Below are 25696 nucleotides of genomic sequence, written 5' to 3'. Positions count from 1 at the left end.
TCTACTGCAGGACAGGACAGCAAACGGGAAGGAGCCTCCCCTCTGAGGAGCCGTCCATTAGGAAGTCACAGCAGCAAAGGCTAAAACATCGGTCTCCTTGGAAGCTAAAGGCTCTGGCAAACACCTTTGCTCCTAGCGTTTTCCAGACCATTTTGTGTAAAGCTACTGCAGGCAAGCCTTGAACGTGTTGTGCTGCCTTTGATAAGGGCCAGGTTATGTGGCGGTGTTCTTTAGCATCCGAGTCATGATTTCCCTTAGACACACGCAGAGACTGGTATAATAATGGCTGCATTACTCAGTGTGAATGTTTGATACATACGGTTAATTTCGCTGGAGTAGAAAGGGCAAATATTAAAGTGCTGGGGCTGGGTGGTTTTAGAAACACACCAGGGGTTCTTTTAAATTATAGGTTCCATTACATTTAAATATCCATTGAATAATACATTGCAGTCACCAAAATCCAACCAATATGCCCATATGCACCCTGGATTATAACAAGGTATGGTATGCTAAAGAAATAAGCATTTGCTTAAAAGAATTATGTGTGCAGCCGCCTCTCTAACATAGCTTGGTTCTTGCTGTGAATTAACGCAACTTCACTGATGTGAAATAAAAGATTTCAAATACAAGATCAGAGGAAAAACCTTAACCTTGGCTGCAGAACCACTGCTATGTTAATATGGGTATCTTTTAAAAACTGACAAGCAATGATATATATATTAGATTTAGAGGGCACAAAGATCTAATGACACCCCCCCCCCCCGTCTCTGTAGTGGGTATATCGATGTCTTTATCTTTTTCTTTTTTTTTTTGTTTTTGTTTTTCGAGACAGGGTTTCTCTGTGGCTTTGAGCCTGTCCTGGAACTAACTCTTGTAGACTAGGCTGGTCTCGAACTCACAGATATCTGCCTGCCTCTGCCTCCTGAGTGCTGGGATTAAAGGTGTGCGCCACCACCGCCCTGCATCTATGTCAGTTCCTGACACATGGGTTTCCCCACTGAGCTACAGTGCCTGTGCATGACATGATTTCTTTTCAAGATAGTGTTTCCCAGTAGCTATGGAGCCAGTTCTGGAAGTTGTTTTGCAGGACAGAAGCTGTCCTAGTCAGGAGCAGTCTTGAGCACAAACCATACATAGCAGAGGCAGACGGTACATAGCCCTGTAAGGAGCTGGCTCTACCCCCGCTTCCTGCGGCTCTTCTCTGTCTGGCTAGTCTCTGAGCACAGCACATGGTCATGCGGTTTGATTTTTCTCAGCACCATAAGGTAAGGCCTCTGAAAATCTTCACATACCACCAGGGTCATTATCATGTAAGGTGTTTCAAACAACTCTGAGTTGGCCATCTCTGTCTTAAACTGTGGAGCAAAGTGAAGCCAGGACTCCTCCAACCCCGCACACTTCAGCCCATCTTCCTCCCTGGTTCCTCCTACTCTTAAGTGTCCTACAGGTTATGGGAACCTGCTTCCACTTAATAACACCATTCCTATGGCAAAGAACAGAGGACTCCAAGGTGGTTCCAGTGGGGCTTACTTCCTAATTCATAAAGCACCTGATAAAGGCGTGCTTTGTAGCTCTTGGGTACAGCAGGGCTGATGAGCATCCAGGCCTTGACCCTTTGCTCTTACCCCAGATGAGCTGTTTCTCCACACTCCTCTCTTAGCCCAGGAGCTCTGCTGCTTCCAACCTCTGGCCAGGCACAAAGGGGTTGCTCAGTAAATACGTTTCAGACCCAAAGCCCAGTGTTACATGTTTATCAAATAACTTAAGCGAAGACATAGCTTCATTATTGGCAAGGGAGGCAGTTCTAGGATCCACTTCTTCTTTGGATTATTTGAAGATTTATTTTTTACACTTTGTGTACAATCATGTCTGGGTGGGGGTACGTGCACATGAGTGCCAGTGTTCATGGAGGTCCAGAAGAGGGCATCAGATGCCCTGGAACTAGAATTGTAGGCAGCCATTAGCCACTTCAATGTGAGGATCAAACTTAGGTCCTCAGCAAGAACTGTGTGTACCTTTAACTGCTGATCCATCGGTTCAGCCCCCATTGGATAATAGATAACTTAAAAAGGAATAAGGAATAAACTATATGTATGCATATATGTATGTATGCATGCATGTCTATATATTTGTATGTATTTTTGTTCTATTTATTTATTTTTTTTTGAGACAGGATTTCTCTGTAGCTTTGGAGCCTGTCCTAGAACTAGCTCTTGTAGACCAGGCTGGCCTCAAACTCACAGAGATCCACCTGCCTCTGCCTCCTGAGTGCTGGGATTTGTATGTGTGTATTCATTCCATGGCCCTCAACCAATTTCCACATGCCAGTCACGTGGTTAAGACAGTCCATTAAATCACAGGGACGCCTAGGCAAGGAATAACTACACACATGGTTCAATTATTCAACCCTTTCTATTACAAGATTGCACAAGAGCATTGTTTAAGATCTGACACAGTCACTCCACGCTGCTTCAACCATGTTTCCTCTTGTAATATTCTGTCTCCTTTGATTGTTGCCAGATTTTGAGCCTGACTTCTGCCACGTCTCTATCGATCAGGCTTACCGCCACTTTCCCGGCAAGTGTACCATCAGAACCTCAACCAAGGCCGGTGTTTCTTACACACCCTGCAGTAAGATGGGATGCACATGTGGAGAGCCCACTGACGGTCACACAGAAGAATGAGGAGTAAATGAGAAACGCACTTCAATCTGTCCTCAGGGGAACTGTGAGGAGGTGTTCCAGAAAAGACCAAACAACTGCTAAGGAAGAAGTACCTTCCAAACTTGAACAGTTCCATCCCCTGCCATGCTTTTTTGACCTTAAACGCTGTCCCATTTAAAGATCTCTTCTAATAAGTCTCCATTCTGCATGGCTAACTGCGCATCTCAGGCGACCAGTCACATATGAACCCTCACGAGTGTGCGTGTGTCAAATGGCACATTTGCTAAGATATCCTTGTATCGTCTTGACACCCTCTAAAAGCAACTCAGGACAAAACTATGGTACGTTGATTTTGACAGATAGCTTCGCACAATGTAATCACCAAATCAGGTTCACACAACATAATCACCAAATCAGACAGTAAGAGAATAGCTCACTTAGCACCAATGTCTCCTAAGTTATGTGAAAAAATAGTTTTGGCTTTAGTTACATAAATGAAAGGATATTATGTGGCTCCAACCACCAGAGATGGGTAAACTCTACAACTTTTTACCTTACCAACCTGGAGTAGTTAAAAGATAATTAGAATTTCTGAGGACCCCACCATAAATATGTAAGAAAAATGATATCCGAGGTTCAGCAACTTGGACCCTAAAATACAAAGAAAGAATTCTCTGCTCTACAAAATTCCATTTCTTGCTTCCTAAGACAGCTCAGCAACATTCATGAGAGTCCGAGGAGTGATCGTGACTCACAAAAAGGGGCATTTTGGGATGGGCTGGCTCTTTATGGTCTTCCAGGTGGAGATACACGTAGAAGCAAAATGGCTAGTTACTAGGACTTGATAACGATGCTAATTGTAAATCTTGGGTGAGGGATCTAATTAGGTCAATGGTGAACTCAACCTAGTAAGGGTGTTTTTAAAACACTTCTTCCCAGAGAATGGTGCCCTAACTTCACATGTGTCTTGTCTATTTCAGAATATGAAAATATGCACAGGAATGGTGCATACCTTAGAGAGAGAATTATCAAGTTAGGCTTAGCAGTTTGTATTGAAAAATATTAGAAAATAATGACTCTAGCCCAGTGCTTTCAAAGGGTAGAGCTGCTCTCTAATGTCTGGCAGTCTTCCTTCCTTCCTTCCTTCCTTCCTTCCTTCCTTCCTTCCTTCCTTCCTTCCTTCCTTCCTTCCTTTCTTTGTCTTTCTTTCTTTCTTTCTTTCTTTCTTTCTTTCTTTCTTTCTTTCTTTCTTTCTTTCTTTCTTTCTTTTTCTGCTAAAATAAAGTCAATGGTGTTATGAACTGAATTGTGTTTTCCCAAATCCATAGCTTGAACACTGTATTATCATACGATTATATCCGAAGTTAAGGCCCTTAAGGCTTACCAAGGTCATAAGGATGAGGCCCTAAGCCAGCAGGATTGTGGTTTTATAAGAAGAGGAAGAAAGAGCCAGACCTGCCTACTCTTGCCATGTGATGGTGCAGCAGGAAGGTGCCTGTCTGCAAGCCGGGAAGATAGCTCTCATCAGAACCAACCCCTCCCCATCCACCCTCCACCCTGCACCAGCTCCACTCCGGCAGCCTGCCTTGGACTTCTAGCCTTCATAACATGAGAGAATATTTGTTGTATAAGCCTCCCAGGCAGTAGCATCTCCCCCATAAGGAAAAACAGGAGGCTGAGCTGACAATAGGTTTTTGATCCTACTGCACTTACTGGCTTTGTGGGAGCCTAGGCAGTTTGGATGCTCACCTTACTAGACCTGGATGGAGGTGGGTGGTCCTTGGACTTCCCACAGGGCAGGGAACCCTGATGCTCTTTGGGCTGACGAGGGAGGGGAACTTCAGCGGGGGAGGGGGAGGGAAATGGGAGGTGGCGGTGGGGAAGAGACAGAAATCTTTAATAAATAAATAAAGTAAAAAAAAAAAAAGAACGGACATGTAACCCACGATCAGAAGCTGGCGAGGCTGGATTCCTCTGCCTAACAAGGAGGATAACGTGAGAGTGGGGTCGAGTCCTAAAGAAGGAGAAAGCAGTTTCCGCTCTCATGCATGTGTGGAGGGGATCAGAAAGACCTCATGATGCTTTTGAAGGAAACACAGGTCAGGGGAGGACTTCCCACCTGTAGGCTATGAAGAGTGTGATACAAAAGCCTTTGTGTTTCTTATGAAATCTTCAGTATGATAATTTTTAAAATAATAAAGAATCCTGCAGTTATCTAGATTTTCTTACGCAAAGTGAAGCTTAGACTTTAGAAGGCTTGGCATGGGGCTAGGACAGCATCACTTGAGCAAGGGGACAGATGCCACCAGCCAGATATATACACTACAGGTACAATGATGCCACACACCTTCTGTGTCATCTTTTGGGAAAGCCTCCTAACTAAGAGTTTTCACGCATACACACAGATCCGTGCTGACAGCTTATGGAGGGGAGTGACTAGTGCACATCCAGTGAGTAACTTAATGATGAAAGTTATTTAAGAAAGGAATTACACCATCAGGGAATTCTAGAGGAGAAGGTTAGTGCACTATACTACATTTTTATGTGGTTAGAAAGAGCTAAAAGGTTTATTTTCAATAAAATTATGAATAGGTCATGGATTGTTTAAATCAGCATGCCACTTCTTTTCTCCCAGCATGGAAAGAATCGGGTAAGCAAGCAAGCTACATAAATAGTCAGGGAGAAGCCATGGTTCCTGATCAGATAGCATATACACCAGACGCTGCAGTTTCTATGAGTCTAGGTCTAGAGTTTTGCTCTAGGCAGTAGAAACCAAGGAACCCAGGCCTCTGAATTATCAGTTTCAGGGTATGCTGTTATCAGCCATTCTGGTCATGGGGTAAAACCAGAGCAGCAGTTTGGAAAAGCAGCAATCCTATGTCCTTGGATACCTGTGAACATCGTAAATGGAATGCTCTTTCCTAGACCCTAAGCACTTACCAAATGCCTGCTGATAAAGATAATCGCAGAAAGGCAGATCTCCGCATTTACCTTGGAGAGAGGAACAAAGGCCTGGTAGTGGAAAACTGTTTTCATATGTAGCTAGGGGGAAACCTATGGTCTGAGAACCAGGTAAGTCTGATGCACTCTGAAATGCTGCAGAGGGACCACTGGCTGGGGATCTTGAGAACCTAGTATCTATCTACTCTAAAACCAACGTACAAAGTCTTTGTTTACTCAAATGATACCCATTCTTCAAATAGTACCTGGTTCCTTCCTGGCACACATCAGAATGTACAAAGCATCTTGTCTAAAGGAACAAGGGGGTAATTTATCCATAACGAAATCTACTGGCAATAATTGACATGCTAAAGCAAGTGGTACCTAGGAGGTTTCTATCGTGCAAAGAAAATAACTCCCCATGACTTATGAAGAAAAATAAAGCCAATAAAACAGCTAATTTTGACACTAGGTACTGTGGAACTTGTGGTAATTTTTCTTAAATTGCCTTTTCTTTTGGTCTAAGAAATTTTTGAGTTTCTGTTGGTTATTTAAGAGAAGATTCTCTTGGCTCCTGCTGTTTTCTGAGCCTCATTCTCCAGCCTTATTGACCACCTACTAGGTACCTAGTAGCTTTCCCAAATATTACCATTCTCTTCTGGTTAGTCACAACTCCACATTGGTCAATAGATTCTAAAATGCAGGAGCATCTATGATTTCACAGAGAAAGAATGAAGCACTACAGCAGAGATGGCTCACTGTCTCCCCACATTCACTACACTATCCTTTTTGCTTGGAGACTATATTTCCCAGACTCTCTTGCAGCTAGGTAGGGTCATTTTTTGATAGGAGCACAGGTATATCATATCCTTCTATGTATCTACTATTTTGTGTTGCCTATGATAATGACTAGCAAAACTATGCTAGGAATGGTCAGACACTTAGAAGAAACTGGAGTCTTTGGTGATAACTATTGAGCTACGAAAATGACTCTGGATTGCTTGCAGACAATCCTATGGAATAGAAAGCAAGTTTGTTTATGCCTCCTGTTAGCTGGTTTTTCTTTATATCTAGTCAATTCTAATTTTAACAAATGTGAAAAAATAAGATGTAAGAATCTGGACCCAGCATCCAGTGGCTTCTTAAAGTTCTAAAGGAAAGACTAGGTGATTTCTAGTTCATGTCCTCATACCCATTTTAACTTTATGGTATTGACCATCCCTGTCACCTGTTGCCAGATATTGTTACATCTTACTAACTGTACTTGACAGGAATTGTTTCATGTATAATCCTATTTTTTCATGCAAAAGCATTGTTCTAGAAAGAGGTCTGTAGACTTCAACTAACTGTCTGAGGGAAGGATGACACCCTGGTCACAAAGTTGTAGTGCCACCAAGCAGTGATGGTAGCACAGGAGCGTACAGTTCTGCGCGTGAACATCAATGCATGTAATCACCATAATTTACATGCTTGTGTTTTATATGTCCACTGAAAATGAACTTATCCAATGAGCATGAGTGGAGGATGAGGCTTCCAGGTCACTGGTATTCTATAATGTTATGTTCTCCAGATTCACTTCCTTTGTTTTAACTGTTAGCCCCACCCCCCACACCATACTGGACAGTGTCACGTGCTTTGGCTCATTCTTGACCTGTCCCTGTAGTTTCTATGCTCACAGTAAGCATAGACATGTTGGGTATCTAAGGCAGGAAGAGAATCACACAGTGGATGTCACTGCCACTTTGCTTGTTTTCCTGTGGTGCTGAGGATGGGCTCCAGGGCTTTGCTCATAGAAGGCAGGGAGCTCTATCTCTGAGCTATATCCAGAGTCCCTTTTTACTTAAATATTTTTGAGACAAGCCTTCATTAAGTTTCCCAGGCTGGCCTTAAAGTCACTATGTAGCCCAGGGAAGTCTTGAATGTACAACCCTCATGCCTCAGCATCCAAGTAGCTGGGCTACAGACTTCCACCAACAGGCCTGAAAGTGGTTGCCACTTTTGAAGATTGGATATCTTCTGGGGGTTACCATGGTTACCAGGCTGACTCTTACTGGAATGCTGACTGCAAGAGGCACTGCGCTTATCAGAGCTCATTGAGGCAGCAGTATAGAGACTGATGTTACTTGTCACAATTCCTTTCTTCTGCGATCCAAGGGATGCCTCCTTATTCCTCCCCTAATCAGTGTGGTCTTCTCTCCCTTCCTCCTCAGTAAGAGAGAGAGATGTATTGTTCTCATCCAAGCACAGTGTAATTTGGACAACATTGGGAAGATATGTATTTTCCAGGCCACCGTCTCCCTGAGGCCGAAAGGGGGGTGGCGTGCAGGATGGACTTGGGCTGTGTAGATGTGCTGTTTGGTTCTATGATGCTCACAGTGAAAGGGTGAGCCAGACACAGCCTGGGGGTTATTGGGTGCTGAGTCCAGTGTGAGTGAGCTCCTCATGCTGAAAATCCCCTCCCTTAGTTAATTGAGCATCCTTGCTCCTCACTGGGATGTACACCTCATCATCCAACGCACAGTCAAGCAGAGTGCCAGGAAGTGTAATGGAGTGGACAGCACTGCAGGGAAGCAGCAGCCCCCGCATCCGGACCTCACTGAAAGCTTCAGGTGGGAGGACCAGAGTGATGAGTCAGCCCTGTTCCCATTTTCCCCGGAAGGTAATTCGGTTTCCATTAAATGCTGATGTGTTCTCATTACCGGAGAGTGGGGGGAGAGGGGTGGGGGCAGGGGAGTGTTGGGAGGGCTTTTCCATCGGAGCCCTGTCTGCTTCTGAAAAAGCTGTTTGTTTCCACCCACGTTCAGTGGGAGACCACCATCTCAGCCAGAACAGCTGCCCTAAAGCAGACAAGGCACGCTGCTGAGGGTGGAGAGAAAGAGGAAGCTCTTGAACTCTGTTGTTAGCGTGGCACGGCTACCACAGACAACAGTGTAAAGATGCCTCAGGAGGTTTGGAGTTGGCTCAGCTGGTAAAGAATGCCTGCCACCAAGCCTGCTGACCTGATTTCCATCTCCATGACCCACATAGTGGAAACAGAGAGCAGACTCCTGTAAGTTATCAACTGTGCTCCGTCCATGTGCTGCACTACACGTGTGTGCACATGCACACGCACATGCAACAATAAATGAATAAAAACAAACAAACAAATGTCAGATCTAAAGAATATGCCTCAAGGGTATAAAACTAGGTGCACACAGGGTCCAACCTCTCCTGGGTTTATCTAAGAAAATGGTATCAGCATAACAAATAGCCACCTGCCAGTTCCCATTTGTCACTGTGAGATTCACAGGTGCTGACAAAATCAACCTGGAGCTGGCAGGATGGTTTAGTAGGTAGAGGAGTTGCTTGCTATAAACACTGGAGTTTGATTCTCAAAATTCATATGGCAGAAACAGAGAAATGATATGATCATTATGAACAGTATCAACATGAATATTGTAGTCCACAGATATATACCATCATGGTAACAACAGCTTCTGAAACAGAGGGTAAGCTGCCGTGTTCCTTTATGTGTTGGTAGCCAGTTTCCACTGAGACCAGAAACCTGGGTTTGAGAATGGGTGCCCAGGATAGCCACACTCCCTACACCTAGTTAGCTGGTAGGGCAGAGGGATGTGGGAAAGGGGAAGAGGAGGGGATAGAGATCAAGGCAGGACTTCATTGTGTAACCCAAGCTGTGCTGAAATGTAGCCCAGAGGGTTTTGAACTTACGGAAATCCTTCTGTCTCATCCTGCTTAGCGTTAGGATTATAGGCGTGAGATTTTATGCTGGAAACCTTCAGATATTAGCAACTGCCCATCTCTGGGTAAGGTTTCAACTTTACCAAAGACTGATAATGTGAGGGAAAGTGCCATCATTATCTGATGCTGGTACAAAAACTAGGCCAATCCCATTATCTAGCATTAGCTCCTAGCATTAGCTCCCAGCATTAGCTCCTAGCATTAGCTCCCAGCATTAGCTTCTAGCATTCGCTCCCAACATTAGCTCCTAGCATTAGCTCCTAGCATTAGCTCCTACCATTAGCAGCTTGTGTCTTAACTCACCAGGCCATGAAGCCATCAAAACCCCTGGTGGTGTATCTAACTGCTCAAGAATCCTTTCAGAATCCTTGGACCAAACATAAGGGCTGCTTTGCCTTGGAGACTTGTGTGGAGCCACCGCAACTCAGTGACATCAGGCTCAGGCTCCCTACTGGTGGTTGTGCCCCGTAGGCAGGAAAGAAGCACCTGGCATGGGGGCCGTCAAGAGAGCCTTGTGTGCATGAGCCACCCTCGTGTGTGCACTCATCCGCCTGAAGCATATCTGTGATGTGGAAGCCGATTATCCACACTTTCCCCCCATCTGAGAAAACCAACACCAAACTTCAGGTCACTGTGCTGTGCTCTCAAATGCATCCATACACAGCCCTACAAGAATAGCGGTCCTCAAACATCTCCTCAGTGAGAGAGGATGGAGAAGCGGAGGAGGAGCAAATGACCTGCTCCTGGGCTTCTGGATCATTCATACAAAACAGAATTTCCAGTGAAAATATAAAGTTTTCCCCTAAACATTTAATGCTCTATTTTCTCTAAAACTACCTTTTGCATTTATTTATTTACCTTATGGTGTGTGCGTCTGTAGATGTGAGTGCACCTTGGTGCCCATGCTGGGTTCAAGGGTAGCTTTGGTCAATTCTCTCTTTCCACCATGTGGGTTCCAGGGCTCTAACTCAGATCATGACAAGAGCTTTTATTGGCTGAGCCATCTTGCATGTATATAAAGATAGGTTGTGAACACCAACTATATATAATTTGTATTTGTCAGTCATGCTTACTTTATGCTAAAAAGAATAAGAATAAAGACAGCACTGAGTCCTTAGCCTGGAGGATCTGATTTGATTGTGGGAAGTAGAAAACTCACTGAAAACATTTCCAGAAAAGTATATTTTCCATAGATGTAGACAATTCTTAAGCACCTGGCTAGGGGATTCTGGGAAGGAGCACACTGGAAAGAATCCACCCATAGGACAGCAGCCTCACTGGCAGACACCTCATCATAGGAGCGTCTCGATTTTAACTTTGAAAAAACAAACAAGACTCTACCATCCAAGAGCACAGCAGTGACTCCAGAAAGGGTGTTTCACAAGAATTCCCCCTGCTGGTTCTAACCTGCAGACAGGGCTGATTGAAGTGATATGTTGTTGGCTCTACACTTATGGCCATGGAAAGACTTCAGGAAAATACGGCCCCAAGATTTTAATATTCCGTGACTGCTTTACTGCCGTGCCGAGGTCGTTACTTCTCAAGGTCCCACCCACATCATCAAAATTAAAGTCAGCCCAGACATTTCATTTTGCTGCATTCTCAGTTTTCACAAGTGGCTTTGTGATTTGTGACCTTCTACCATGACAGTCAGAGACGGGTTAGTTAGAAATGGATTAGCTTTGATAGGCGGGTTAGTGGATTAGTTAGAGATGGATTAGTTTTGATAGGCGGGTTAGTTGTGGATGGATCAGTTTGTCCTTTTTAATATTAAAATGGCAGAGCTTACACACGCTGATTCCTGTGTGTTGGGCACCGATGCATGGCAAAGAAAAAGGTTCTCAGGCCATCAGGCCATGCACAATTGCAAGACAGGGAAGTGCAAGGGCAAATCAGAAGAGCTGAATCCTTAGCAGGGAAAGCAAAAGATAAGCAATGAACAGCTTGCAGAAGTCAACACATGGCCTCAGCTGCATGGCCAGCAGATGAGACCCTGAGTGATACAATGGGAATGGAGGGCCAGGAAGGGATCTGCCATAAACCCAAGAATTAAGGAGTTCCAGAGAGGTTTGGCTATAGCCAAGGAAAGGGGGTGTCATGGGAGAATAGGACAAAGGAGAAGACTGGCTTAGAGAGGGTTAAGGGGGAGCAGTGGGGAGGGAGAGAAGGGAAGAGAGAAAGAGGAGAGTGAGTGTGAAACAGAGAGAGAGAGAGAGAGAGAGAGAGAGAGAGAGAGAGAGACAGAGACAGAGACAGAGACAGAGACAGAGAAAGAGGGCAATCTCCCTGGAACCCATGCAAAAATGATGAATGGAGCTATAATTTTGCCCACCCAGAGGGCACCTTACTTTTTAAGGATTTATTTCTATTATTTTTAATTACTTGTATGTGTTTGTTTGTGGTGAGGGTATGTGCACATGAGTGCCACCAGTGTCCATGGAGGCCAGAGATGCTGGGTACCCTTGCAGCTGGGGTTAACAGGCAGTTGCGAGCTGTCTGATGTGGGTGCTGGCAACTGAACTCAGGTCCTCTGCAAAAGCAATACATATGCTGAGCCGCTGAGCCGTCCCACTGGCCACAAGCACCTTACTTTAATGGCTAAAAAGGCTGTGTGTGAGTGGACCAGCAGTAGCTCTGAGAACCATGGCGAGTAAGGCTGGACTTGGCAGAAGGTCTGCGTTTACATTTTGCTTTCTCTAGTTCCCACAGAGTAACCTCTCAGGGGTCTTTCTTTCCATGTTAATCTGAGCTGAGAGGGGCCTGGACTCAACGCTGCTCTACAATCTAAGGTTCTGAGGGTGGCTGAGGTCCTGAGGTCCCAGGTGAAGGAAACAATCTCTACTTTTTTGGATGGTGACCGAAGACAGTTCTGGAGGAACTGGCCACACGAAGGCACCTTTGGCCCAGAATCAACTGGAAATCACTTGGGCAAGAACGCCATTCACAACTTCAGCACTCAGCAAAGGGAAGCTCTCTACAGACCATGACAATCCTTGTCTTGATTTTTGTTCTTGTTTTTAAATACGGTTTTGGCCTTTACATAACTTTTTAGGTTTATCAGAAGGAAGACTGAGACAACACAATATCTGTGCTCAATATGACAAAGCAAACAACAGCACCTTGGGATACCTACATCTGTCTATGTGTGCTGGAGACCTCTCAAAGTTATGCTTTATCATCAGAAATTGTACTGTTCTCAAAAGAAATAAGAATAGAAAACAAGCAAGTGGATTTAAAAAGTAATCTAATTTGGTCTGGTTTATCAGATTTTAAGAACTAAGAGTAGGCCATGCTTTTGTTTATTTTTCAATGCAGGAGTCTGGATCCAGGTCCTTGGGCTTGTCCGACAAGCACTCTGCTACTGAGACACATCCCTGGTCCCCCAGTCTGAAGTCATGTGTAGCTTTAATTTATACAATATTTCTATTTTACAAGCATTAGCTTGTTCAAAGGGGTGGAGAGGAGGATGGGGGGAGGGAGAAAGAGAGGGAAGAAAGAAGGGGAGTTAGTTTTCCTTCTTCCTGCACACTGAGTTTGATTCTTGTTGATTTCTGTACTTCACTGTTTGTAGATGAAGCAACTTGAAGCTTGTGTTTTCTGAGATTGAGAGTATTGCTCAGAACGGGGACTTTCACTGCTCATGGAAGCAGGTGTGGCAATGGCTGAGGAGAAACAGATGACAGGGTCTGGAGAGTGGCTAGGCAGTGTCGCCGCTTATGTGCTGCAGATCACGGTCTGTGAGACGCAGTCTTGCTCCTCTCCCCAGACAGACAGGGCCTGGCTGACACAGGACTGACGCCTGTGTGCATCTGAAGTGTATGACAGTTTCAAGAGAGGTGGGAAGTCACATCTCTATAAACGCCGTTGGTGGAGTTAGCACTCCGGATAATGTCCTGTGGAGTGTCTGTGTCCCTCCTGAATTGTAGGAATCTGACTTCAACCCTAAGTCAGGCTCGATAGCTACAGCAAATACAGGAGAGTGAGGGCAACAGAAGAAAAAGATGTTGACATTGACTGTACTATTGTGATTTCTAGTAGCAACTGTGGCGGATGTTGATACCGACTGTACTATTGTGATTCCTGGTAGCAACTGTGGCGGATGTTGACACCGACTGTACTATTGTGATTCCTGGTAGCAACTGTGGCGGAACTTCATTCTCAGCTCACAACACAGAGACCTCACCCTCTGGAGTTATCTAGGAGATAGGAATGACTCTGTTTACATGAGCCTAGCTTTGACGTGTTCCTGTGTAGAGTGGGTCACCAGAAAGATATACCACAGTTATGTACCCCATCCTCTGGCTAAAGACTGGGTTATTAAGTGACCATACCCATGAACTATGAGATTTGGAAGCTCCCTGCTGCTGAACGCATGGAGAATGGTGAACCTGGAGGTGTGATTCTTTGCTCCCCTTATATGTCAGTATTCTCTGTAACATCCTTGATAATAAATTGGGAAATTCAATGTAGGCATTTCCCTGAGATCTATGAGCCATTATAGAAACCAGCTGCACCTGAGGAGGAGGATTGTGGAAAGCTCCAGTTTCTAGCTGGTCACTCAGAGGAGGCCTGGACTTGCAGCTGGCATCTGAAGCATCAGAAACGGGTCAGTCGTGCGGGATCGAATCCTCAACCTGTGGGACCTGACTCTGAACCTAGATAGGCAGTGTCAGAGATGAGTTAGCCTGAAGGAATCGCAGCTATGGGGAAAGTGGAGGATGGGGTGACCACCAACTCTTACTGCGCAAGAGCAGCACAGGAGTCCTGCTTCTTCTATCCACATGCCCAAAGGACCATTTGACATGGTCATACTTCATACAGATCTCCCCACAGAGAGGAACACCTCCTGAGCATTATGAGTGGCAGACACCTGACGAGGACAGCCCTGTCCCCAAGCCAGAGCTCAGCACAGAGAGGAAACGGATGGAGAGGGAAGCTGAAACATGGCCGGTCCCTTACCGTAGTGTGGGATGATGGCCCAGGCCATGGCTGACGCGTAGATTCCACCAATCATCCAGAACATGCAGAGCCAACTGAGGTGCTCACCCCGCTTCTCCCGGGCTAGGACTTCAGCGAAGTAGGAGAACACGGTAGGAATGGCGCCTCCAATCCTGCCAAGAGGTGCAGAGAACACATGAGATTGGGTCTGGGACAGCTAAGGTGAGGTGAGAGGGGCAAATCCAAAGCCAACGCTAGCAATGCATATTCTCTCCCATCCCTGGCACAGCAAGCGAGGTGCATTTTCTATCATTTTATAGTAACTGTCCATGGCGAACACAGGTACATTACTGTCTCACCCAAACTTGGAATTGCAATTTAGCTATGTGGGCAGAAGGTGGCAGTGGTTCCCCACTCACGTGGTTTACAGCTTTGCTTGCAATTCAGATGGGGTTTGTGCTCAGTGCTGGACAGTCTATGTGATATTTATTAAAAGTCACAGCATTCTGGTGGGTTTTTTTTTTAAATAAGTACCCTAATTGATTCATTAAAGCAAAGAGAAGCACTGTGATGTATCTCAGCCATATGACTGGTGGGAACTTTGGGCTCTACTGTAAATACCCCTAGGGGGCTGTGGGCCATCATTAGTCCCTGTTCCCTCACAGCAGCCTGATGGGCTTTGCTGGCCTACATATTGACAGGCTCACCTCCTAGATTAGTCCTAATCTTTATCTAGGAGATAGGACAGCTGAATGAGCACCAACGTAAGGGTTTGTACCAAGTATGGTATTTTGTTCATTCCTCTGTCTTAAAAATATTTTACTATATATATTTATTTGTGTGTGTGTGTGTGTGTGTGTGTGTGTGTGTGTGTGTGTGTGTACATGTGTGTGGGTACCCATGGAGACCAGAAGACCAGAATAAAGTGTCAGATCTCCTGGAACTGGAGTTACATATAGGTGTTTGTGAGCCACCCATGTAGGTTCTTCCAACCGAACTAGGGTCCTCTAGAAGAGCAGCAAGCATTCTTAACCACTGAGCCATTTGTCCATCCCCCTAGAAAGGGTACTTATAAGAGCCGCTGACTGACTTGAAGCTATAGTGTGACTAGTGGGGTAAACCATTCAAGTGAAAGACTCACGTGTTGACACTGCAAAATTAAAAATTTGTAGTGACACTCGCCTTTAGTCCCAGCACTCAGGAGGCAGAGCCAGGAGGATCTCTGTGAGCTTGAGGCCAGTCCATCTACAGAAAGAGTGCCAGGAGAGGCTCCAAAGCTACACAGAGAAACCCTGTCTCGAAAACAGCAACAACAATAACAATACATTTTGCAGGAAACAAAGACCTGTATTTTGAGATCTGTATTTTGTTTACAGCCATCTTAAGTTCTCAAGACCTAGGACATTAGCCTAGTGAGACCTGCAGGCACCAGGCTTTTAGAAAACATTAGTTTTTCCTTTGTTAGTCAATATCACAGACCCCCAGTATTTACTTATCAGCTAGGGAGGTCTCCAGGCCTGAATTCCAGCAGACCTGACACATCTCCCTTCCCCCTTGCCCGTTTGCTATATAACAGCTTCTGAGGAATAATAAATGGCGGTTTGATCAGAAATCCTGTCTTGTCATCATTTTCCTTGTCTCTTGCCCCTCCATTTCTCTCCCCTAGGTTTATCAGGGACCACCATTTATATCTTGCTGATTGGGATAAAATTTGTCTACTCTGGTAGACAAATCATAGATTTCATTCTAACTTCAAAAAATATTGGCTCTAAATTTTGGAACAACTGCCTCAGAAAGTATTACTTATATATGCTTCAAACTATTATCTTAAATTTATTGTTTTAGGCCAGGTTGTGGTGGTACACACTTTTAATCCTAGCATTCGGGAGGCAGAGGCAGAAAGGTCTCTGTGAGTTTGAGTCCAGCTTGATTTACAGAGCAAGTTCCAGGACAGCCAAGGCTACAGAGAAACCCTGCCTTGAAAAAATGAATATATATGTTTATGCAAATATATAATATATACAATACACACATACACATATCACACGCAAACACATATATATGCATATACATATATACATATTGTTTGATGTTGAGTTGTAGGTACCGCAGTAGGTAGAGAAGCTCACCAAGATGCTAAGCCTCCATTTTCCGATGAAGCAGAGGGGTTCAGCTTTCTTGGAAAACACTGACAACCAGCTAGCTCACTCTAGTTACTTTATTCAAACATAAACGGTTAGATGAGGCTGTGAAATGTTCCAGCTAACAAAGTTATCTTGCTCTTGCTGCCCATGAAAGCAGACAACCCACACAGATCTCAGTCCCTTTCGACGATGGCTAGCCGGGAGTGTTTAGCCAGGGCTGCCAGGAGTGTCTTAGAACCAAGGTCAGTGCGGATGCAAGCTCTCTTATAGCACCAAGTGCAGAGTCTTCAGAGAGACATTTCTCCAAGGTTCAAATGGTCTCAAAAAATTTCTTAGCCTCGATTGATTAACTCAAACATAGCAAAGACTTTGTTGAAACATTTCTTCCCAAGTCAGACACAAAGACTCTACTAAACATGTCACTTAAAGCTGGACATAAAGGCTTTACTTACATATCACGACATATACATATATGTGTGTGAAACAACACAGCCAAGGTGTGGCGCTAGCTCCTAGAGATCTAGCCTACAAGTATGTATTCCTCCATTTATGGTACCATAAGGTAAATTGCTATTGACATTTCAAATAATGTAATGTCAAAGAGTAAAACATGTCCATCCATCTAGCAACTGATTTTTGTTGAGCCTTTAATACAATAAAGGACTATTAGTCATGCCTTCAGCAAATGCAATTTAAGGAAAGGTCATTTCGCAACAAATTGGCCTGACCAAATGAACCACCGGATGTATAATTCTTCATGTTAACTGGGAGGTCAAATACAGCATCATTTTAAGTATCTCTCCCACTTACAATGATGCTGCAGTCATCCACTGGTGGACACGGACAGGCTGCTCAGCTCAGTGCATTCAGTCTATGAGCCATGAAACCAGTTTAGTAATCTCTATAGCTTCTTAGGAAATATGATTGAAATGAAAATATTTGATGGCAATTTAAGTAATAAGGAAAAGCTTAAGTCCATTCCATAAAAGCTTTATTTCTATAAACATTTATGGTGTACATTAACATATATAATTATATTCATTATGTACATATTTTCATGTGTATCAAAATGGGTCACAGTACCTGTCTTCCTTTTATTTCCCTCTCTCCTTTTACCCTCCTCTCCCTTCCTCCCTGGTTTCCTAGTGCTAGGGATCAACCCCAGGGCCTTGTGCATGTTTTGCAAGCACAACACAATATTCCCCAGACCCACAGTGCATTTATAAGAATCAGCAGCAAGTTCCTTGGTTAAAGCCTTATTTCCTTTTCTCTAGGCTATAAATACTATGACTACATAAAATTTCTAATGAATAACTTCAAAAAGTATTCTGATGAAAGACATGGTGATTAACATCAGCCCACACATGGGCGGCAACCAGGTCCCTGTCTACCAACCAAATCCTCAAACAAAAAACATACATGTGGTAGGTAGTGAGAATGGGCTGGCTCCATACCACAGTAGACTCCTAATTCTGCTTGGTTGTTTGGGAAGCTCATGCTAGGTCACTTTTAAAATTCAACAATATCTGAACAGGTTTTAGATGGTTTCATAGCAACACACAGTCTGAGTGGGAAATAGAATGTTTCCCTCACAAATCATGTCATGCTGAGTACCTGTTCTGTAGCATTGCTGCCCCCTCATGTGGTGTGTGTATGTGTGTGTGTGTGTGTGTGCACCCGTGCACATATTAGTGTGCATGAATATGGGTGTGCATTTGGAGGTCTGAAGACAACTCCCGGTGATGTCCCTTACTTTCTGCCTGTTTGAGACAGAATCTCTGTGGGTTGGCTTGCCATTGCGTATGACAGGGTGGCTCTCCTGCAAGCTTCCCAGGGGTCTCATTGCCACTTCCCACCTCTCTTGGTGCTCATGCTGTGCATCCAGCTTTCACACGGCTTTTAGGGATTCAAATTCATCCCCTCATGCTTGCCCACATGATAAGGGTGTTTATCCACTGGGCCATGTCTCTAGCCCTGGCATCAGTTTTCAGGGCAGAAAAGAATCTCGAGTTTTGACAGACCCTTCACATTCTAATTAAGAGTTCACCAGGATTCTGGACACTCTGAATGGGACAGCTATAACTCATACTTCATGAAAGCAAAATTGCATGCCAAGATACCTCAGGCACCTTTAAACTGAGATAAATGTATTCCGACATGGCTGAAATTTTAAGACTGCGTGTTAGTTTCCAGTAAGCCAGAGTTAAAAAGAGAAAAATGTTATATTCAGCAATCAAGCTCATTTTTGATGCACTGCTTCTTTCTAAGGTGGTCCTTGTTCATGGATGACTCCCAACCTGTTTGTACACCAGGCTGCAAAGAACTCTAATTAAATGAATCTGAGCAGTTAGTGTGGGATGCTAGTCAATCCTTTGCAAAACTCTCTATTCTCTATGATCTATAAAACAATCCAAACACCCACTCTCTTATAGGGGGCTAGCCATCTATTTAAGGGAAAATATTACCATCTTCTGTAGCCTGCTCTTTTCAGAGGAAAATCACCCCCTGTGCTGCCAGGTTACCTGCCTCTGATATTTCATACTCCATTCAAGGGGAAGGTGGAAATAGCCTGGTTTGTTTTAGTCCCCTGTACCTGGCCCAGCAGGCATGAACAACGGATTTACTCCTAAGGTTTTCAGACTTTTTCATGTTGAAGTAGGCACACCAGCTCCCCTGGACTGTGCTGTTCTGATTACTTAAACATCCTAAAAAGCAAGGGCACGCACCCCTTCCAAAATCAGTCTGACCACAAAAGAAGCCGAGGACACTGAGAGGCAAGTCCTGAGCCAGCACACTTCCCAGTGTTCCCGAGTCACTGTGTGCCTTAGTCATTGTGACTGCCCTTCCCTCAAATGCCTTGGTGGTCCTTATCAGAGGAAGAGTTCACTTGGGGCTGATCAGAAGGTGCTGGGCAATCCTGATGGACATTCTAGAAGATTCTAAAACACCTGATCTCTTTCATAAAAATGTGATAACTGCAACAATTATCATCAATAAAAATTTCTTGACAAAAGGCAAAACAGGTGCACTCATGTCTTGGAAGTATAATTTAGTTTCTACAAAACCTGACAATGACAAGATAAAGCTGCCAACAGCCTTCCTTCCAATATTTGCAAATTAAAAAAATAAAGGTTTTCTGTAGTTGTTTTACTGCAACATTTTTTTTGGGGTCAGAGTCTAATCAGAATTCACCATAAAGAAAAACAGCAACAATAAATATGGATCAAGAGAAGGTAGAATCCTTAGACACTGCTGGTGGTAATTTGAGTTAGTCACTCATGATAGGAATCAGTACTCTTGGGTTCCTCAAAAACCCGAAAATCAAACTACCACAAACAATCCAACTCCTTCAGTTCTTGAAGTTATACCAAAGGAGTCTAAGCTGGCATACTCCAGTGGCATCTGTACATCCATGTCTACAGTGCACTGTTCACAGCAGTCCAGACGAGGAACTGTCCATCAGCTGTTGATAGACTGGGTTGGGTGATCTTCTTTTTCTCGGGGAGCTGTTCTATTTGTGAGTGTATGAAGAAAGCGTGGTGCATATTCACAACAGAGCCAGCCGTATTCAGCCATGAAGAAGGACGAGATCATGTGATTTGTGGATGGCAAAATAAATAAGACTCAGAAAGACAAATATGGAACGTTTTCTCTCAAATACAGAAATAAATGAACAAAACAGTACGCTTAACATGAAAAGGAAGACACTCTGGGGGAAGAAAGAGGACTATGGCAGGGGCAGGGGGCAGACAAGAGCCGGTGGGAAGGCAAATGCCAGCAAAATATGATACACACGTATGAAAGCAACGAAATCCATATGCTGGCTAAAAAGGTCAAATACGAGGGGACAATATACCTCATATTTGTTTTTGATGGTGATGTTTATCACATTAGGATATAGTTTCTGTTGGTTTTTTTAATATTTATTTATTATGTATACAATATTCTGTCTGTGTGCATGTCTGCAGGCCAGAAGAGGGCACCAGACCTCATTACAGATGGTTGTGAGCCACCATGTGGTTGCCGGGAATTGAACTCAGAACCTTTGGAAGAGCAGGCAATGCTCTTAACCACTGAGCCATCTCTCCAGCCCTTAGGATATAGTTTCTGAGAACACATCAAAGATAAATATTTTGGTGGGAGTTCTCACAGTCCATGTATTGGTAGCACTTAAAAGGTTTTTTTTTTTTCTCCTTTGACCCATGGCTGTGGATGGCTACAGATGTCCTGAGCTATCCAGAGGCAATGTGCTTTGTTACAACTCAGAATGTGCTTCTGGCATCAAGGAGGTAGAGGTGGGGGAGAATGCTCAGCATCTCTCAATGAACATGACGGGTCCCCAGGAAGAAGGAATTTTGCAACCCAAAGCATTAACAGTGCTAAGGATGAGAAATAATTACAGTGAATGGAGATTTAATGTGAAAAATATAATTAGTTTTATTTAAAAACCATAATGCAAAGATTGAATAATTACTTTTTTAATATTTATTTTATTTATTTATTATGTATACCATATTCTGTCTGTGTATATACATGCAGGCTGGAAGAGGGCACCAGACCTCTTTACAGATGGTTGTGAGCCACCATGTGGTTGCCGGGAACTGAACTCAGGACCTTTGGAAGAGCAGGCAATGCTCTTAACCTCTGAGCCATCTCTCCAGCCCCCAAATAATTACTTTTTATACTATTAGAAATCCCTAAATTTTCTTACCATGGAAACTTATTGTTCATTATATCATGATCGCTGTTATTAAAAGCTGATCAAGGTCCTTTCTTTGCAGAATCTGTGGGGGAATGTTTACAAAAATGAAGCAACCAGAGCAGTAGTTTATAAGGAACTTCCTCACTATCAGACATTAAATACCTCTTACGAGCTTCCAACAATGTCAAATATTAATTATCTGTGGTGATAGGAGGCACAGTAGGAATAACCATTGAAATCCACATTATACTATCCAGCAATAAACTTATATAAATTTGCACAAATGAACTTGAATATTGAAGTTTAGAGTTGGGAAAATAAAATTTTAAATAATTAATAATACTAATTTTGGTAAGTAACATTAACCTTTTTTTTTTCAACAATGTCTGGCTTTATTTTTCCCAGTAACTAAGATGAAGTCATGAATGAGACACTGGCTTAGCTCATGGGTGCTGAGGATGTGAGATTGAAGTCTGGAGTACTCCTATAATCCCAACACTCAGAGGCAGAGACAGGTGGACTGTGGGCAAAGAATTGGCCGGACAATTTAGCTGAAACTGTAATCTCCAGGTTCAGTGAGAGATCCTGCCTCAAACAAAACAAAACAAAACAAAACAAAAAACAAAAAAAAAAAACCAAAAAAACAAATACGGCAGAGAAACAATAAAGGAAAACATCCAGACTTCAGTCTATGGACTCCCCACAGACACCCAATAAGTGAGCATACCCACAAAAACACGCATACATGTGTATATAAGACAAAACACACACATATAAAGAATACTTTAATGACTTTAATTCTAGTTTTTCCATAATGTAATTTTCAAATAATCCTTTACCTCTACCTTGCATTCTTGTTAGAAGTGGGAAATTATGTGAGAACGTAATTGAGCAGGTTGAGGAATAACCGTAAAACCACATGTCCCCCATAGATGATAAGCAGGGTTCAGGAGTGGGCAGACCTGGCAGTTTTTATGAAGACAAGTTTACGGGCATATACAAAGCACAGTGTATGGTGTAGACTGTGCCAGGCATCACAGCCACAAATAAGTCCCTTGGAAAATAGCCTGTTAATCCTCGCTGAGAATCAACAGAAAGGAGGGAAGATATTGTGCCACTGGTCAAATTACACAGCAATCCGGAAGCAATTGGTTACGCTTTAAATTGTACCCAGAGATAGAAACAATCCAAGCAACAGCTCAAGAGATGTGGGTATCTATTTTTAACTTTTAATTTCTTGAGGAACCTCCACACTGATTTTCAGAATGACTGTGTTAGCTTGCATCCCCATATGATGCAACTATGCTGCTGTTGGCCATATACCCAAAGGAGTCTGTATCCTACCACAGGGACATTCGCACATCCATGTCTATGGCTGCTCTAGCTTAGATGAAAGAGCACACGTGGCAACTGTAGAGCAGGCTAGGCTGACACAGAAGACGAGGGTGCTATGCTGATTAGAAGGCACATGTTTGCTATAATAAATCAAGATAGAAATAAGTGGGACAGGCACATTACTGGTAAAAGATCTTCTCAGTCAGTGGAGAACTTTAGTTCTCCAATTTCCAAAACCATAATAGAAAAATTTTGACACAGAAAGTTATTTTATCAATACTGCATAAACTATTCTTTTGTAGGAAACTTGGTCATTTGAAAATGTTGATTTGTAAACATAATCTGGGCGTCTGTACATTGCTAACCAAAGATGATAACAAAAATATATCAGTGTAACTCTTCTAACTTGTTTATAGTCAGATTAGTTCTCCTAAGCGTTCACATCTGTGGATACATATGCACTTGCTGAAGCAGCCTAGTGCCTGTGTGTGTGTGTGGGGGGGGTGGTGGCTCAACACAGGTCAGGATGCTGAAGCTGTCTTGTATACAAAAGCTCTTGCAGCTCTTGAGAGAGTTGGAAGAATGCATTCCCCCAACACCTAAATGGCTCTATGAATAAAGATAAAAGGGCTTATTACAAATATCTGTGAGAAATTACAAAAGCACACAGATGCAATCATCAGTCACTTGTTGAAAACACCTTCTGCTCACCCTCCCCCCTAGATCTCACTCTACTTACCCATCCTCCTATTACCCATCTCCTGCTTTGTCCCTTGAAGTTCTGCTTGAAGCAGACCACCACTTGCTAGAGCTTTAGACAAAAATCACCAGATTCCACCCACAAGGGACTCTAAGGATGAATTCTAAAGGGTGTGATGACTAATGTGTGATCCGGGATGCTCTGAATGCGGAAGCTAAATTGCTCCATCCCTTTCCCATTGGGATCAACATTGCCTTTACCACAGGGCAGACTGGAAGATAAGGTTTACTAAAAAAGGTCAGCCTTGCAAAGGGCACTGTCTAAGACAGTACCTTCCAAGAGAAATACAGAGTGATCACAGCCACACGTATAATTACGTGTTTTCTAGAGGAGATACTAGAGCAAGGGGAAAAATCAAGGTTAATCAGGTAGAAATCTTTAATAAATTTAAAAAAATCAAGGTTAATCTTATTATATCTTCATTTACTGAGTATTATTGCTCAACACATATTAACTGTAAAATTATCCATGGGATAGTACATTTTTTTACATGCCCCAAGTCTTCAAATTGCAGAGTAATAATAGATCTTTGCACTTATAATAAATACATTACACTTGGGCAAGTCACAGTTAAGGTATCCGGTAGCTACTTGTGGCCAGTTGGTTACCATGTTGAACAACAAATCTTCTAAGAAAACATTAATCCCCTGCGTATAGTTTTATTTGAGATTATTTTTCAATTACAGATATTTCAAGTATATGCTGGGCAAGGTCTTTCCATTCCATTCTGAGGTCAGAAATCTTTCTGGACAGATGTGTTAAAACACTTAGCAGCACCGATCCTGTTTGGGATGTGGTGCCACACACAGGCAGAGTTTTTTCTGGTTGAGTCTCAGACACAGCAAGCTTGGTTTTGACCACCAGCTTTGGAGCTGGACACCCTGGGTTTGCAACCTGGCTAGATGAGTCACTGTGTGCCCGTGGGTGGTTACCACACTTTCACGTGCCTTACCCTCCTCATCTACATCATTTAAATAGTCACTCATGCATGGTAGTATTTCCTCATGGGGACCAATGAGGTTTACATCTGTCAATTTGCATAAAATGCTAAAGCCATCACCTCTCACAAAGCAAGTACTCTTCAGGTATTTGATAAGACACATTTTAGAAATATTACAAACTTTAAAAATCAATTTTCACTTTCTCAATGTGGTCAGTAAATTATTTCTTAGGGGAAAACGTTTTTGAATGGAAAACGGCATAGTTCTGAATCAGACTAAAAAAACCAGAAAACCCAGGAGCTGTGGACCAGTTGGAAATAACAGCCTGTCTGCGCTTTGAATTTCTAATTAAGGGAAAACATTTTTGAATGCCTGGATTTATTTTTGAAGCAGTTGTAAAAATAAAGCTCATGGGAGAATCCTGGTTAGTGGCAAAGAGTTCCACACAGCCACAGTGATCTCACTGACACCAGCTCAGGTGATGGACACCGTGCACAGGTATGAAGCAGGCGTGGCTCGGCTCCACTACACTAGAAGACATGGTTCTTCTTTCATTTCTATTGCACAGACACAAAGAATTTTTACTGCCATTACTGCAGCTACTCCACTCTCCTCCTGACCAGCAGGCACAAGAGTGCCAGACCCACAGTGAGCAGCTCCCAAATCTGACATTGCCTGGCATCCAACACATTTTCATTCCCTTAATTATCAGTGACTGGAAACAAATAATTTAATTCTGGGGCAAATGAAAATGAATTAACGGTGCCAACTCCATTTCCCAGCTTTCTAATTGTCTGTAACAAAGGATAAAGAGGGACGTGTGTTGCCTTGGTGTGAGATTCATTTGAGAAAATAAAAGGCAGATGGAAAATTAGTGAGATCCTATTCCTCACCCCAACAAACACTGGTGTACCCAGCAGGAAAATCTTTTTGTACAGAATAAGCATTTCAAGTCACAAAGATTATGTTAGCTTGGTGAAAAGAAAGAAAAGCAGAAATCTGAGCATGGTAACACACACCTGTAATGCCAGCACTTGAGTTGCCGAGGCAGGATGATCAAGTGCTGGAGGTCATTCACTGAGACTCATAGTGAGATCCTGCCCAGGGGGTGGGGTAGGGGGGATGAGAACACACCGGGAGCACATTTGGCCATTTAGAGACAGTGAAACCACAAGCCTAGGCAGATCTCAGCCTAACATCAAACCTTCCCCAAGGCCCTGCAGCATTCATAGCAAAGACAACAGGAAGACATCTAAGCCTTGGATTTGGAAGGTCCAGGTGACTTAATTATGATGTTGCAAGTTAACAGGACTGATTATAGCCGATCTCAGTTATAAGTCTGTAACATGCAGGGTGTGGTCTTGGTGACCCAGGACTTCTCTTCGTGTTCTGATGTTTGTGATGAATGGACCTGGTGGGCAGATGCTCTGCCCATGAGACTCTGCCACTGCCAGGCATATCTCTTCCAATGGAACATTCTGGAACCTTAGAGTCAAGCAAGCACAAGACAGAGCTGATGACTTCCTGGCCAC

The 25696-nt window shown here is 43.4% G+C and overlaps 1 protein-coding gene across 2 annotated transcripts in view; it reads right to left on the bottom strand.

Moving 5' to 3' along the window:
- Sv2c (synaptic vesicle glycoprotein 2C) overlaps positions 1-25696 on the bottom strand; it is a 173590-nt gene that overhangs the window by 59810 nt on the left and 88084 nt on the right. For both annotated transcript variants that reach the window (XM_050153836.1, XM_050153838.1), the window contains one exon: positions 14304-14455. In XM_050153836.1, the coding sequence (XP_050009793.1) occupies positions 14304-14455 (152 nt within the window). The remainder of the gene's footprint in view (positions 1-14303; positions 14456-25696) is intronic.

Source organism: Alexandromys fortis, unplaced genomic scaffold, assembly GCF_014885135.2.
Source record: "Alexandromys fortis isolate MF-2015 unplaced genomic scaffold, M_Fortis_MF-2015_v1.1 scaffold_79, whole genome shotgun sequence".
Taxonomy (NCBI): Eukaryota; Metazoa; Chordata; class Mammalia; order Rodentia; family Cricetidae; genus Alexandromys; species Alexandromys fortis.
The sequence above is the reverse complement of the archived record's forward strand: the minus strand, read 5'-3'. Positions and strand labels throughout refer to the sequence as shown.